The 16,796-nt window shown below is 46.6% G+C and overlaps 1 protein-coding gene and 1 non-coding gene across 2 annotated transcripts; one reads left to right on the top strand and one right to left on the bottom strand.

The window, feature by feature from the left end:
• The first annotated feature begins 1,618 nt into the window (after positions 1–1,618).
• On the top strand, positions 1,619–12,990 carry TIMM17A (translocase of inner mitochondrial membrane 17A). The gene is made up of 6 exons (XM_067729907.1): positions 1,619–1,709; positions 5,017–5,116; positions 5,250–5,313; positions 9,417–9,545; positions 10,273–10,383; positions 12,508–12,990. The coding sequence occupies exons 1-6, from the start codon at positions 1,684–1,686 to the stop codon at positions 12,591–12,593; spliced, it is 516 nt and encodes a 171-aa protein (XP_067586008.1). The 5' UTR covers positions 1,619–1,683; the 3' UTR covers positions 12,594–12,990.
• TRNAW-CCA (transfer RNA tryptophan (anticodon CCA)) lies at positions 8,306–8,378 on the bottom strand. The gene has a single exon. It is a non-coding gene; the product is annotated as a tRNA-Trp (tRNA).
• Positions 12,991–16,796: the final 3,806 nt, after the last annotated feature.

Genomic DNA, 16,796 nt, shown 5'->3' on the forward strand with positions numbered 1-16,796 from the left:
ACCGTTCAGCTCTGCAGACGTCTTGAAGACTCACTACGCTCTTTTCTTCCAAGATGGATAGGGATATTTTCCGGGGGTGTGGGGGGCACGGGGGCAGCTTCCTTCTCTAGCCAAAGGCCAAGTCCTAGGCCTTGCCCAGACCCAACTGTCTGTTCCATCCTGTTATCTGCTGCAGTTACAGAAAACAGAAGGTGAGAAGTCCAAGAATGCTTGCTGGCCATGTGAGCAGTGCCCTCCAAAATGCAAGGCTGCTCCAGGAGAGGGACTGTTGGGATGAAGTGAGCCGGGTAACCAGAGCCTAGAGTCTGGCCCTGACTCAGCTTTGCAAACTCAGCAGCTTGGTATGATCACCGTTCCTGGTGACTGCTTTGATTCAAGGGAACCAACCTCACAAGAGGTGAATGCATAAACCAATATAAACGTCCAGTGGACAGGAATAGTTATGAGCATTCTCTCTTAAAGGAAAATCCATTCAGAAACCAAATAACAATCAGAAGACTGCATAATGAATATGGAACAGGAGCTAAGGGATATTTCCTCTGGGTCCTGGTGAGACCAGAACCTCATGAGAACGCAAATCTCTAGTTACTGAAATACTTCTGCCCGCTAGGACCCTTGCTGCCTGGTGACTCTTTCCAGGTCCCTGGTTGCCCGTCCCCCACATTCTCTTCAGGCTGTCAATTAATTAGATTGAAGCGTTCTTAATCACAGTCACATTCCAAATAAGCCCTCTTGGACTTAGGCATCCAAATCACAGGACCGGTTTGAACTGTTCTTTTCAGTATGAGACACATTTTACTGACAGTCTTCATTTGGTTCTACGGAGGGTTCAGTTTATTTGCTCAACTTATTTCCAAGATTTTGGAGGGAACGTCACTCTTTCTTGCAGTTTCCTATTATTTATTACACTCACTTTCCCAGGAAAAAAATATATACAAGTTTTAAAGTCAACCTCAAAAGTGCAGGGTGGGGAAGAGGTCCCGTAGCAGCTGTCACATGACAGGTTTTGCCGGCTGCAAGCTCAAAGGGCCCGGGGTCCCCAGCCTTTTGCTACCTCTTCTCTGAGCTAAACACCCCTCACGTCTCCCGGTGATCATTTGGAGTGCGGTCTGAAAGAGGCTTCGTTGTCGCTGTCCCTCACGTCGAGGGCCCCCACGGGACACGAAGCTCCAGATGTTCACAAACATTTATGGAACATCCACTACAGTCCGGCCCCGAGACTCTAAAGGACTCGGGCACTGCCCGCCCTAAAGAAGCTCCGGGTAGTCGGTGGGGCTTCACCAACTCTGACGAAGTAGGCAGCATTTAATCCACACCTGACAGCCAGGTACTAGAACAAAGAAACGTGTTCGGGAGTTCTGGGAACCCTAGCGGAGCAACACCAGGTTTGTCTTCGGCCACGCCCCGCGGCTTCCGTGACGGGTACCTCTCCGCACCTGGGCGCCCCGGGCGCCCCGCCCCCGCCCCCCCCCGCCCCGCCCCCGCCCCGCCCCCGCCCGGAACCTTGCCTTCCGCCCGGAGCCCCGCCTTCCGCCCCGCAGCCCTATTCCCGGCTCCCATTGGCTGCGGCAGGAGGCGGCGAGCCAATCCCCGCACACTTTAACGCCCGCCGCCTGGGATCACTTCCGCCGCCGGGCCAGGCCCCGCCCCGCTCGCCCGGCATCGCGGAGCGGCGGAATCAAGATGGAGGAGTATGCGCGCGAACCTTGGTGAGCCAGCCCGCTGCCCGCCGCCTGCCCCTCTGCCACTGCCCGGCCCCCGGAGCGAGGCCGCTCTCAGCCGCGGGCTCGGCGGCGCCGGGGGCCGTGGGCACCCGGGCGTGAGCAGCCGGCTAGTCAGCGGGGGCCGCGGGGCCGCGCCGGGTGACCTTGCGGCAATTCGAGGGCGCCCCGGCTCGGCTGTGTGGCCCCGGCCCCTGCCCGGCCCGCGGGTCGGGAGCAGCCCCTCTGCCCGCCGGCGACCTTGGGCTCGTCCTTGCGCTCGGGCGGCTCGGCCTGCGTGGGGAGGGGGCAGTGCCCGGGAAGGGTCCGCGTGGGCGCGGCGGCCGCGGTCCGGGCTGGGGTTTCCCCGTGGGGTAGGGGCGGCGCGGTCGGGAAAACGGGGAGAGTAGCGTGTGTGAAAAGCCGGCGACGGGGGTCCCTTCATTCGGCATTTAGCGGGGGGTGGTGGTGGTGGTCTGTGCCCCGCGCTCGGTCGGTCCCAGGAATGAAAGCATAGAGGAGTCAGGCACGCACACAGTTGAAGGCTTCGGAGGTCATGAATGAAAAATCACATTTTGTTTTTTGGGTTAACCACCTGTGTTTTTTGTAAGAGCAAGAACCGAGGTGTTCTCCAGCTGTGTGTAAGGGCCCAGGGCTTTACATTCTGACCTTCCAGCATTAGCCATGTTGCCTGCTTTGTGCATTTTTTCCTCCCTGAAATAAGATACAGAGTATGTTTCAGCGCCTCCCAGCTCTTTAAATTTATCTTCTCCAAAGGTAGTGGTCCCCCTTCCTGGGTTGTGCTCAGGTGTGCAGGACTCAGCGTGCTGTACACTGCTGTTGTCACCTGCTCTTGGGTATGATATCGTGAAACAGGTTGGCATGAGGGGAAAATACTTGACTTTCTTGGGTTAAAGATGTTATGGGAATCATAAATTTTCATCTACTACTAAATTAGGTGGCCCCTTTGCTTTCTCAGTACATATGTCCTGAAGCAGTACAGTCAGTTGTCTGGTTGGTTTTATACTCAAAACTGCTTTGATCTTCTGGACTACCCTGTTTTCGTGAAGTCATCCGAGCTCCAACTATAAGCGTCTTTCTCCTCCCTCTGCACCTGCCCCAACACCATAGGCAGCCTGAATTCTTTCAAACCTTCCACCTTTCATTTCCTGTTGTCAGGATCTTACCTGGCATCCTTAATGCCTTTTACAGTAGTTTCCTAATTGCTTTCCTTCTCTTCAGTCCTTTTTAATACATTATAGGTACTTAATCGTCCTAAATACTTTTTAATCTTGTGTTTTGTTTTCAGAAACCCTAGTCTGTAGGATATAGTGGAAAGAATTTGGGGCCTTTGGCGTACTAGATTTTGTATTTAAATTGGTTCTACCAGTTATTACCTATATGACCTTGGGCAAGGTACTTAATCTGAGCTTCTGTTCAGGTATAAAATGGAGAGGAGACAGGGATACTCTTCTGCAAAGTTAAAAGATTAGGGAGTCTATAAGAAAATAAGCTAGCTTTCTTGAAAATCAGGTTATTTGCACTATAAGGCACCTAAAACATAGTTGATACTTAGTAAAAGATAACTTTAATCTTGTGGTTAGTTATTGGTTCCCTGTTGCCCTGTATTTGTCTGGCATTTACATTAGAGTCTGGCTTCAACCTTCCTTTTGTGTATCCGTCACTTCCCTGCAGGAACCTTGATTTAGCCAGACTTAGTTCAGAGACTGTTTGCATCTTGCCGTTGTTTTGGACGTCCTCTCTTGCAATCCTGCGGCTGCTCTCTGATCTGAATCCTGCTGTTCTTTACTGATTTTTTAAATACTCATTTTCATTCTAACTGATTATAGGATCATTTAGGATCGATCGTTTAGAGTTAGTGACTCTCCTTTGTCTTTCCTTTTTACTTTTTTTTTTTGGTCGCAGCACGCAGCTTGTGGGATCTTAGTTCCCCAACCATGGATTGAACCTGGGCCCCGGCAGTGAAAGCACCGAGTCTTAACCACTGGACCACCAGGGAATTCCCTGTCTCTTTACTTCTATTAATGTTTCTACCATTTTGAAGAAATTTTCCTAATCCTTTTTAGTCTCTCAGAGCACTGCTTCTCAAACTTTTAAAGTGAAATCAGGTCACCCGTGGATTGTGCTAAGCTGTGGACTCTGATTTAGTAGGTCCTGAGTGGGGCCTCCCCAGAGCCTGCATTTGTAACGAGTTCCCAGCCCCGAAGCCTCAGGCTGACAGTTGGAACATCTGCCGCATGAGATCGTCATTCTGTACAAACTCCTGATTTGTGTTAGACTTGGAAAGGACAAGGTGTTTCGTATTTCTATCTGGCAAAATGAGAAATTACTTATTATTCAGATTCTTCAGCAGCAACGATGCTCTGAACTCACACGGTTACTTGAGCAGTTGGATTGCGCATAGGGTCGTTACAGCATTTTACCCTTGAGACTGGAAAAGACATTTATGAATTGAATTATTCACAGACTTGTTTTTTTTTTTCCTTCTTTTGGCCATGCCGCGAGGCTTGCGGGATCCCAACCAAGGATCGAACCCGGGCCACCACAAGTGAAAGTGCTGAGTGCTAACCGCTGGACTGCCAGGGAATTCCCATTCGCAGACTTTTTAAGAAGCCAGATTCCTAGTAGAGTGGTTCTGTTCTACTGATCAGATTACTCATGTCGTGCTGCGTGAGTTAGGGTGCTGCATTTGGAAGCCGGGTCTACACATATAACCTCTCATTATCAGATGTTAGAGGTTACTAATGTGTTAAGTGGATCTGATACAAACTTAAGTTCCAAATGCTAACTTGGACTCAGTAAACCCAAAAAGAAGTTTTAAAATTTAAATAATGTGTCTTCTTCTGCGCCTGTTGAAATTTTATTCTTTGGGTCTCAGCTTTAAATTTTGCTGCAGCTGGAGAGCTTTCCTTGGTCCCCCAGGCGACTGGGTCACTGTTGACTATAGTGTAATTTCCTAATGCGTTTTGTGTTTTTTCACACATTGTTTTCACGGTGCCTTAGAATAGATGCACTAGTAGTTGAGCAAATGAATAAAGTGCTGTGAACAGTAGGGAGTTGAAGCCATTCAACTACGAGTTCATTCCCTGTAGCTTAGAAGACTTGGGCTGAATAGATGTGGATCTGTTTAGAATCCTTAATCTTTGTCTGTATTTTATGGGCCAGATGTTACTGGTTGCAGTGAGCCCTGCCCTGGAATCTGTTGTATATCCCTTATTAACAAAGAGGGTTTTATGGTTTATAAATGAGAAATACACTCATGTTTTTTCTTTTTTTCTCTCTTTCCTGTTCTTAGCCCCTGGCGCATTGTGGACGACTGTGGTGGGGCCTTTACGATGGGAACCATAGGTGGTGGGATCTTTCAAGCAATCAAAGGTTTTCGCAATTCTCCGGTGGTAAGTGGGTGAATGGTCTCATATCATCATTACTTGAGACCCGTTTGCTAATGTCACTTGGGCCCCATCAGTGGGTTGGAAATGTGTTATACTCCTAATGTATTTTTGGTTGCTTCCTTTTGTTTCCTTATAGGGAGTAAACCACAGACTACGAGGGAGTCTGACAGCTGTTAGAACCAGGGCTCCACAGTTGGGAGGTAAGCAGAATGTTCCCATTTGTACTTCAGATGATTTTTTTCCTATTTTTTTGAAAATGAAATTCTGTTTTTTTTTCCTTCTTTTTTAGATTATACCAGTTAGTGATTTTAGTTTGGTCTAAATAACAGCTTGTCACAAGTTAGTATCTATGCGAATTCTCGATTTATGATTTATTTGGAAAGTTAACTTGAATTGTTGCATCCATTTGAAACTCTGTCCTTCAGAAGCTCAGTGCGGTTTTGTTTCTGCTTGGTTTCATTTGATTTTCTTCCGTTATCCAGACAGTGTGTCCACAGCTCAGGTTTGTGAGGGTCAGGAGTGATAGCTTCTGGGTTCGCATGAAACTGAAGAGGATGTGAACAGAAGGGTTAGGGTGTGTGAAAGGGACTGATGGAAGTCATGGGGCTCCCTCCAGGTTTAGCTTTGGACATTGTGCCGAGGTCAGTGCAGAGGTGGAGAACGATTATGTCCATCACACTCTTTAAGCTTGGTAATTAATTCAGAAGCTGGGAGAAGAGAGAATAAGAAATCTGGGAACTTATATTTGCTTGCAAAGATACAGTCAGGCTGAAGAGACCACATATAACACGTGAAATGGACTTAGCACTTTCAGTCGTTCCTTAGTGATTTTGTGCATCAGAAGAAATAATCTTCTCTTTGTTTTTATAGCATTTGTTTTCTTTAGAAGATAGTAGCCAATGTCTGTTGTTTATTCAGTGCCTGCCATGTGCCAGGCACTCCAGGTGTTTCACAGGATTATTTTATTTAGTCCTCCCAGCAACATAGGAGGTGAGTACTATTATCTCCATTTTCCAGATGAGGAAATTGAGGCTCCGAGGGTTGAAGTGATGGTGTATCTGTTTCCTGTTTTTCTCCCTGTAATAATTGTACACCCTGGAAAGTAAACAGTGACTAATTTTCCTTTGTTTTAATGGTTACCGTGTTGTTTAAGAGTGATAAGTAGTAAAAAAAAAAAAGAAAAGAAAAGTACACACCAAACCCTGAACCTTCGATAAATGCAGAAGTCATACAGGTTTACCAGGTTTCTTGAGAGGCTGCTTCTATCACATGCATTTTCAGTGAATAAAAAAACAATCAGGTAACTGTCACAGTCAAGAAGAGCCTAAGGAGATAAGACTACTAAATGTTATGAGGTGTCCTGGAACAGAACAAGGCCATAAAAACTAAGGAAATCTGAATTAAGTATGGACGTCAGTTAATAATGTGTCAATATTGGGTTGCTGTGACAAGTGCACGGTGCTGATGTTAGATGCTGGGGACCCTGGATGTGGGGTATGTGGGAACTGTACCATCTTCACAGCTTTGCTGTGACTCTGAAACTAGTCTAAGAATAAAGGTTTGGTTAAAAAACAATCAGGGTGAAATAGAGGAAGAGTATGTTGTGGTGTGAGTGAATTGGAGTCAGGCTTTTTAAGGAAACTACTGAGGAATCTTCATGGAGTCTTGAATTTTAAAAGTACTGGGATGGGCTTCCCTGGTGGCGCAGTGGTTGAGAGTCCGCCTGCCGGTGCGGGGGACGCAGGTTCGTGCCCCGGTCCGGGAAGATCCCACATGCCGCGGAGCAGCTGGGCCCGTGAGCCATGGCCGCTGAGCCTGCGCGTCCGGAGCCTGTGCCCCGCAGCGGGAGAGGCCACGGCAGTGAGAGGCCCGTGTACCGCAAAAAAAAAAAAAAAAAAGCACTGGGATGGCACTTGCAGTTTAATTGAGTGGGTGTTTACTGAGCTCTTCCAGTTAAGCTCCTGGGAAAAGGCAGTGTGGGAAAGTCACAGTTGTGTCCTGAAGGTCTTGTATTTTCATAGCAGAAATAAGACGTGCTTTTGACGTGTCCCCATTATGCTTCCAGCCCTTCCTTGCATTTTGGAACAAGATGTTCCAGGCTCATCTTGTACTTTCCCTGCCTGAGTGTAGAGTCATCTGTCCCCAAGGAGCCCTGCTTCCTTCTAGTTAAGAATGGTACTTAGAAGCCAAAGTCTGGGCACTAAGTGTATCATTGCTGTGGGGCATTGCTGTTCCCAGGCCTTCTTAGGAATGTACTGTATATCTATGAACACACACCACGTACACGTACATACACAAGTTTATATCTGTGTTTCTATGTATCTATATGTATTAGGAATCATGGGTTCACACTGATACCTCTCAGTCCAGTCCAGCCCCACAGGTTCATTCTTCTTTCTCTTTTCATATGAATACTTGGGCTAGGGCACCTCGTAACAGGCCACGCTTCCACGTGGGCACACTGATCTCCATGCTTGGGAGTGTCCTTCCTGCGGACGCCTCCTCGCCCTGCTCCGGCTGTAGCTGCCCACACGGGGCCAGCCTTTTGTGTGGACTCAGTCTCCACTCTCATCAGCCACCATAGCTTACTCTGGCAGTCATTCTTGGGGTGGGCAGATATCAGATCCTTGTGAGGGAGTGGGAGAGCCTTGTTTGAGGAATTTGGTGAGATAATTCTAATATACCTGGACATATCTCTCTCCCAGGGCACAGAGCCACTGAGTTAGGACAGACTATTTCGTCTGTATGTAGCATGTGGTATTTAGTGTTGGACCGAAAACGAGGAGGCTCATGCATAGTTTATTATTTTTTTTAAAACATACTTACTTGGCTCCTCCGAGTCTCAGTTGCAGCACGTGGGATGTTCGTTATGGCATGCAGGATCTTTTTAGTTGCGGCATGCGGGATCTTTTTCTTAGCTGCGGCACGCGGGATCTTTGTTGCCGCGTGCTGGATCTTTAGTTGTGTCATGTGGGCTCTTTTAGTTGCTACATGTGGGATCTTTAGTTGTGGCATGCGGGATCTTTAGTTGTGGCATGTGGGATCTTTAGTTGTGGCATGCGGGATCTTTAGTTGTGGCACGTGGGATCTTTTTAGTTGTGGCACGTGGGATCTTTTTTTTTTGTTGCAGCACACGGGATCTTTGTTGCCGTTATGTGGGATCTTGAGTTGCGGCATGTGTGCGAGATCTAGTTCCCTGACCAGGGATCGAACCTGGGCCCCCTGCATTGGGAGCATGGAGTCTTAACCACTGGACCACCAGGGAAGTCCCTCGTGCATACTTTAACTGGTTGTGTTTGCTGGATTTAACTCACAGGGTGAGCTCTGGGGAAGGGTGCTGGTGATGGTCTGGTTCAGGCAGTTGGCGGAACCCAGGTTATTGTCCTTATTGACACACCCCTGCTTCTGTGAGGTTTCAGAGGGTGAAGGATAACCTGACAAGGGCTCCTCAGTGCAGTTTTTCTTTCTTTAATCTTAATAAAAGAACTCTTCATAGAGTGTAAGTCATGTGTATTCATTTTAGAAGATTTGGAAAATAAAAGCACAAAGCAGTGAAATCGTCTTGTTATCATCTGTCACCCAGAGATGCTGACAATTAAAATCTTGGTGTTGCCTTTCTGTGTTTTGTGTGTACTTATACACGTGTACGTGTGGGTGTTTGTTTTTTATTTCACAGAATAGTCACTGTGTTTAGGAAGAGTTTAAAGTGCAAAGTAATCTGATTTAGGGTTGCTTTTAGTTTCATGCTTGAGGAATGAAGGATAGAAATGAGAGAGGAAAGGTAATTCCCATTCCCTCGAGGTTCCATAATTCAAACTGTTTGTATCACCCTTTTGCCCTTTATGTGTATTGGCTTACGCCTGTAGTACATCCCAGAATAGCCCGGTTTCTTTTGTTTTCACATCGGTGATTTTTGTAGAGCAGGTGCTCAGTGGCACTGACTGAAGAAAAGAAAAATAGAGGTAAGGTGATGAAAAGAAGGAAGGAGGACACTTCTTAAACAGATACACACTCTTCTGAAAGGGGGTTTGAATGGGTTTAGCCCAACTCTTTTAGGCCTGGCTTATTTCTTTTAGGCTTCGGGCCGTTGCTGATTTCCCTGCTGATGTAATACAAACCAAGCTTTATTAAAAAGATAAGTATTCTGACTCCTGTTCGGTGCTTATTCAAACTTGCTTGCATGTGTGTGTGAGAGTTTCAAGAATATAGTGAGTGTTGTTATTTAAGCTTGTTTCTGACTATTACATTTAAAGGCTAAAATATAAAAAATGAAATTTATTTGTTTTGTTTTTAAATAAAACAGGCAGCTTTGCCGTTTGGGGAGGCCTGTTTTCCATGATTGACTGCAGTATGGTTCAAGTCAGAGGGAAAGAAGACCCCTGGAACTCCATCACGAGTGGTGCCTTAACAGGAGCCATCCTGGCAGCAAGAAGTAAGCAGGCCTAGACACACACATTGAAGCCAGCCCCTGCCTGCACTTAGGGACATCTGTAATAGACAGACGGAGCACTGTGTAACTTGGTGTAGTGAGTGTATACAGTGATTTGCGGGGAAGAGTAAAAGGATCTCTTAACTTGGAATGTTGAGGACGAGAGAGCCTGGAGCTCTAACCAGTAATCCCCGTGGTTAAGAGCAGTTCAGGTTCTGCTCCTGCCACTTACTAGCTGTGTGATTGGGCAGTTTCTCTCCTCAGCCTCTGGAATTAATCATTGTACCTGTCACACAGCATTGTTATGAGTGAAGAGCTTAGATCCATCTTCTGGGTCTTTGGGACAGAACAACCTAGGATTCCTTTGGGCGTAGTGGGTGAGCCCAGGAGTCAGCACCCTCTTCTGTGAAGGACCAGGTAGTAAATGTGTGGGCTTCGTGGGCTGTGAGGGCTTCTGTCACATGTACTCAGCTCTGATGTCATGAGCGCAGCCTAGACAATACGTGAATGAACGCGCATGCTGTCCCAATACAACTGTATTTCCACCAGCAGGCCGTGGGCTGGATTTGACCTGCGGGCCATAGTTTGCTGACCCTGGTCTTGGTCAGCGAGAAAGGGGGTTTGGGAACGGGGAGTAGCATGGAGCCCTATGGACAGGTCTTTGCTTTATGGTGTCTTACATTAACCTGGATTTCTGTTAAAGTAATCTCTCTGTTCTCAACGTGCTCAGACGGACCAGTGGCCATGGTTGGGTCAGCTGCGATGGGTGGCATTCTGCTAGCTCTCATCGAAGGAGCTGGTATCTTGTTGACAAGATTTGCCTCTGCCCAGTTTCCCAACGGTGAGTCGTCTTTCTGCCTGACACCACAGCTCAGACGTTTGAAATGGTTTCCCGATGCCTGCTCAGATGTGGCAGTTTGACATCTCTGCATCACACGTGAATACGCCGTGCTTTGTGAGGGTTCTGGCTCTGCACGGGTGTGGGTGCAGTTAGTTGTGTTTCATCTCAGTAACAGAATGCTTTGGCTGATGACTTGCTGTCGATCTTTCCTTAGAGTTCTTAGGTTTTATCAGTGCTCACTTGCTCATTCTAAGAAATTGCCGATCATTTCAGCGGTGTGGGAAGAAGGGTCCCTGCAGACGTGGAACAACGATGGCCGTCAGTCGCCAGCTTTTCACTGCCTGTGTGTGGGGCACTGCTCTAGCTGCCGGGGGCAGTGGGAGCGTCAGGCTGACACGCTCACAGATAAATGCGGTCATCTGGTTGTGCTGCTTCCTTGAAGAAGGTGAAGTAGCAGGAGAAGGTGACCCGTGGTTGGGGCTCACTTAGGGCCGGAAGGAGGGTTCTTCTGAGACGTTGGTGATGTAACGCGTTGCTCCTGTTGCTCCTGCCTGGTGCAGGGAAGGTGAGATGCTGGGCGGTTAGTGGTCCACAGGTGGTCACGACGTGGCCAGGGAATGTCTGCTCTGCGGCCAGCGTGTGCAGATGCTTGTAACTTAGAAAACTTGAGCTATCTAAATGGGACTGTTCCTTGGCATTGGAAGGGAGCAGAAAGACACCGAGGGTCGTCATGGGGAAGAGCTGACCCGGCGTTTGGGGAAGGAAATACGCAGAACGGTGTGACTGGTTGGAAGTTAGTTTTGGAGCTTGGAAAGGATTCGGCATAGAGTGAGGGACAGGTGACAGCTCCTGATTCGATTTGATTCCCTGAGGCACCAGGCGAGGGATTCGGTGTCTTTTGGGCACGGTTCTGAGGCCTGCTCCCTGTGGCCAGTGGGTGACCCGGGTGGCTCCTGGGCCCTCGGTCCTTGCCTCTGCTTTCAATCATTATTTCTCACTGAATGCTCTGTTGTGATGGCTACTTTCTTATTTTGCTTTTTAGTTTGGCACTTTAGTGTGAAAGACTTCACATAAGACGTGAGAAAAGTTCCATGTTTGCAGAAATTCAGAAATTGATAGAAAAATACCTCGGTCACACTGTCTTGTAGGATTTAGCCTTGTTTGCTGGGGTTTCGGCTTCTTTCCTCGGAAGGAGTTCTCTAAAAGAAGTGCTTTTTATTTTAGACAGGAGGAGTGTTTCCGAAAGGCTATGTGGGGGCAAAAATCTTTGAAAAGCTAATCATATTTTTCCAGTTAACTTACATGAAAGAGTTCTTAAAACAGAAAGATGAGATAAAACTGTATCGAAATGGTAACAGTGGTTATTTTTGGTTTATCTTTTTCACCCAGTGTCTTCTCCAGCTTTCTGTAATGAACAGATATTTTTAGAATATAAAAAAAAATTCACTGGAGTAAAGTATTGGAAAGAAAGCCCTCTTTACCACTGTCCTCTTTCTCTCTTCCTTCCAGATAGTTTTTAGTCTGCCTCAGTTTCCCTGAAGAAAAGAGGAGTGATTATTCCCATTAAAGTCTTTTTTTTAAACAGCCACATTTTTTCTTAGGTCACAGGCCGTCCCATCCTTTGAAAGCAAATACTACAACACTTAGTTCTGCGCAAGCTAGGGGATGGCGGTGTCTTCCCATTTCAGGACCCATTCCTTACCTAGTTGTATAAATTGTATTACTGAGTTCTCTTGAAACGTGACTAAGGTACTTAAACTTTGTGAAAATAATTTTAAATAGCTACTGACAAATACATCAGGAGGTGTGAGAGATTCGTCCAGTCCTGATACGGCAGCTTGTTCAGCAGTTGCATTAAAACTGGCGTGTTGTTTCTTGCTGTAACTACTCCATGTGACTTCGCTGGCGTAGCATTTGAGAGCTGCTCGTTCTGGAGGAGGGCCGCCAGGCCGCCGGACGTTAGCACGCGCTCTCGTGAGAATCGGGCAGCTTGATAAAGAAATTCAGGTTACAGCTCTGATGTAGCACTTTGTTTTCTGAGTTGACTGATTTGCTCTTTACAGAGACTTGTCGCTTTAAATTACATAATATTCAGGTGGTGTTTAAATTCCCTCTTAATTGCAGGTCCTCCGCTTGCTGAAGACCCCTCCCAGTTGCCTTCAGCCCAGCTACCATCCTCACCTTTCGGGGACTACCAGCAATACCAGTAGGGCCTCTCTCCCAGGACTTCTGTAACAGAGTGAGCTGCGGTTCAAGGAAGGATTTCAGAAGATCAAATTCAGTCTGTTTTGAAAACTGTAGGTGGGACAACTATGGCCAAATAGGCTGTGAAGAGACATTTAGCACATTTTTCTATTTAAAGGAACGTGGGGGGGGGCGGGGGAGGGTCTTAAAAGATAATACATTTATTTATTCACACTTGGATTGCGTTTGTGATCAAAATAAATGTCTGAAATCTTTAGAAGGAAAAGCAGTAAGTGCTTGAAGGACCAGTGGCAAACGGCAGTGAAGCATGACCATCATTTCCTCGGGGACCTCTCTGCCTGGTTTTGTTCTGTTAGTCAAACAATAAAAAACGCCAGGAGATTGCTCTTTCTATTACGATAAGTTGCAGAGTTCTACTTTTCATCCTTGAATTCAAATAATGCAGAGTCCGTTGAAAGTTGCACGTGGTACAGTCTCCAGGGATTGGCCCACAGCAAACACTTCCGGGCTGGAGGGCTGCGGGAAAGTGCTTAGCCTTCTCCTTGCGAGTAAAAAACACTCCACGTCTTGGTTTCGAGGGTGTCGGATACAAAACCCTCTTCACCTCTGAGGCTACTGTGTCTTGATTCTTCATCATCAGAAAAGCTTCCTTCCGGTATACCCAGTTCCGTGTGAGAAGGTTCCTGGAGGGTATAATAGCCCTGGAAAAGTTTGGCGTTTATGGTGTGCTGGCAAGTACAATACATGCTGTTGTTCCTGTGTTGCAAGTCCCCTGAAGCTGATCTTCGTCGAGGGTGTGTTTTGGGGTATGGCCGGGTCTGGAAAATGGATTAGCATTTCGGAATAGGCCATTTTACTGGCTGTGCTGGAGATGCTGTGCGGCCTTACGGGAGGCAGGCTGTTACTCCCCGTTTACCTGCCTCTGTGAAACGGAGAGCAAATCGTGTGGGTGTGGTGAGCACATGCATGTCTTGGCCCAATGCCACGTACATAGTAAGCATTTAACTTACTAATGCTGGTTTGATCTTCCTTTGTGTGGTAAAATATACGGGAAATCATATTTATCATTTTAACCATCTGTAAGTGTACAGTTAGTGGAATTTACATACAGTGTAACAGTCACCATCGTGTATCCCAAAACTTCCTCCTCGTCACCAACAGAAACTCCCCATCCCACCTTCCCCCAGCTCCTGGTAACCGCAGTTCTACTTGCTGTCTCTGAGTTTGCCTGTTCTGGGTACCTCGTATAAGTGGAACCTTACGATATTCGTCCTTCCGTGTCGCTCTTACTTCGTGGAGCATCGTGTTTCAAGGTCCGTCAGTGGTGTAGCATAAACCGACGCTTCGTGCGATGGCTGAGTAATGTTGCATGGCATGCAGAGACCCCATTTTATTTCTCCATTCCTCCATTGATGGACACTTGGGCTGTTCACACCGTGTGACTCTTGTGAATAACATGGGCATACAAATACCTGTTTGAGTCGCTGCTTTCAGTTCCTTTGGGTGTAGACCTAGGAGTGGCGTTGCTGGGGCATGTGGTAGTTCTATGTTTAACCTTTGGAAGAAGCACCAAACTCTTCCACAGCGCTGCACCATTTGACGTTTCCACCAGCAGTGCACGAAGGTTCCCATTTTTCCACATCCTTGCCGACACTTTTATTTTCCTTTAAGTAAAAACATTGTGGCCAGTCTAGCATGTGTGACTATCTCATTGTGGTTCTGATTTGCGTTCTCCCGAAGTACTGCGCTTATTGGCCATTTGTGAGTATTGGGGATTTGTCTTTCAGCCTGTAGCTCTTCTGACTTCCAGGAGTAAATGTAAGGAGATGTTATCAGAACAGTGGAAAGCTGAGGGCGTGTTGAATCGCAGATGAAATGCTTTACATTTCATAAGGTCTCCTAAACTTCCTCTTAAAGGCTTATTGGTTTGGAAAGTAAGTTCCTTTCTTGGGAATTCGGAGTCTGTGGCGGGTGTGTGTATGTGATGCTGGCGTGTTTTTGCCATTTTATTGGTTAATTCAGCATATCTGAAGCAATCCTTGGTTACAGATGAATTTTCTGGAACGAGGGGTCGGGGCGGGGGGGAAGAGAAGCAGCTTGAAAAAGATGGAAAGTCAGTTCTTTTTGAAGAACTTGACATTTAGTTCCACAATATGTGGGACGGCAGGTAGAAACCCCGAAAACCTTTCCGGTTGTTTCCCTGCTTCTTGGCCCTCTCCTCCTTGGTGGATGCCCCCTTCCTCCGTCCCGCACTTAGGAGAGCTGCTGCTCCCGGGGAAAGCCTGGCTGCCCCCCTACCTGCCGGGGCTTGGCCTGAGCGGAGTGGCTACGTCTCCGTGATGTGTCTAGCGTGGAGATGGGGGGCTGGTGAGGAGGGAAAGGGGAAAGCAGACTTCATGCCTCTGTTTTTCTACTGGAAGCCTCGTGCCATCTGCATTTCCGGTCACAGGTGTTTCATAACCGCCCAAGAACGTCCTCGTGTGCTGTGTCCTCTGCCTGCCCCTGTTTGTCCAGCGGGCTGGTTCCTGGTGGTCTGGGGACCAGCTCGAGTGCCCCTGCAGCCTCCCGTCCCCTCTCCGTGTTCTGTTGTCACTGCACAGCAGGAGGAGGTGCTGAGCGGTTTGTTTTGGTTTGTTTTCTCTCCCCCACCTTTTCCCCCAACATTTTTTCAATGAAAATATCAAAACTGTAAAGTTGAGGTTCACAGTGAACATACATATACCCATCACCTAGATTCTATGATTAACTTTACATTACTTTACCATTGTGTACCTGTTCACCTATCACGTTTCCTAATAAAATTGAAATTTATGAAATCCATTGATAAGCTTTATAAGATGTGATTAAAAAAATTTTTTATTGGAGTATAGTTGATTTACAATGTGTTAGTTTCAGGTGTGAAGTAAAATGAATCAGTTATACATTGATTTTTTTTTTAAGTTTAGCAAATAATAGAAACCAGGTAGTTTAGATTCTAATAAATATCTTAAAATACCTATTTTGAGATGTTTAATACATATTCTAAAACTACTTTTGGTGTACAAGAACCCAGAATAAAAGGTAAGATCACGAAAATTGTTTTAATTACCAAGATAAATGCAGAAACAAGCAGATAGGAAGGAATTTTTCCCTAGGTCTTTTTCTGGAATAATGGAGTGGTTTCCTCAGTTTCAAGGTTGAAATGCTCATCAGAAAGATCCCATCTGCTTCTCCCTTTTTTCCTTAGTATCTGACACTTTGTGTGAAATTGGCCTGAAATAGTGAATTTCTGAGTCAGGGTTGGAACGCGTGGGTTACAGCTGCATCTGTTGAAAGCCTGTCTGTTTTCTTATATGAAATGTCTGCAGATTGTGACGGCGTGGTCACAGCTCCACCCGGTGGTGCATTAGTTTCAGAACACAGTACTTTTGCTGCTGGTTTTGCTTTGTACAGTACGCTATCTTTTAGAGCAAAAGTCAACCACCTACGGCTCAAGGGCCACATTTACCCGGCTGCCTCTTTTTGTAAGGCCTGTGACTGAAGAATGGATTTAAAATTTTTCTAATGGTTGAAAAAAAATCAAAAGAAGAAAAATGTTTCATGGCACATGGAAATGACACGAAAGGAAGATTCCGGCGTCCATAAATACAGTTCTGTTGGTGCACAGCCACACCAGGTCTTCACGTTTTATGAGCGACTGCCCTCATACGACACAGCAGAGTTAAGCGGCCGCGTCAGAGACCTCGGGGCACACAACTCCTGAGATGTTTGCCCTTTAGAGAAAAAAAATTGCTGACCTCTGTTTTAGAGCAATTAAAAATAAAAAGATTTATTTTATCTAAACTGATTCCATTTCTAGCACTCCTTCTTTTCTTTGTGTGGACCCACGTTCCTCTCTGGTATCATAGTCCTGTCTCAAGAGCGTCCTCTAACATTTCTTATAGGGTAGGATTATATGGGTGGATCCAGATGAATGCCTAGGGATGTTAGTGGGTAGCATTACAGGAGAGGAGCTTTTATAAAAAGCTCTTTACGCCCTGAGCTTTTATAGTGGGCAGTAGCATTCCTGCTTTTGCCTCTGAGGGAGACATTACCTTTATTATACTAGATAGTGAGCGTGACTTCCCTTTGCTCCAAAGCAAGACCCTGTCTCTGTCTTGGAAGGGTGTAAGCCAGTTTACCAGCCTTACCACTGTGGACGTTTAGGGCTGGATAATCAGTTGTGGGGA

The sequence above is a fragment of the Pseudorca crassidens genome, chromosome 2, assembly GCF_039906515.1.
Source record: "Pseudorca crassidens isolate mPseCra1 chromosome 2, mPseCra1.hap1, whole genome shotgun sequence".
In the NCBI taxonomy this organism is placed as follows: Eukaryota; Metazoa; Chordata; class Mammalia; order Artiodactyla; family Delphinidae; genus Pseudorca; species Pseudorca crassidens.

What these genes read in the sequence shown, in the direction of transcription:
- TIMM17A (XM_067729907.1), top strand. Translation starts at nt 1,684, where the DNA reads ATGGAGGAGTATGCGCGCGAACCTTG. An exon ending in GTTTTCGCAATTCTCCGGTG is followed by an intron (nt 5,117 to 5,249) that starts GTAAGTGGGTGA and finishes GTTTCCTTATAG; the next exon opens with GGAGTAAACCACAGACTACG. An exon ending in CTCTGCCCAGTTTCCCAACG is followed by an intron (nt 10,384 to 12,507) that starts GTGAGTCGTCTT and finishes TCTTAATTGCAG; the next exon opens with GTCCTCCGCTTGCTGAAGAC.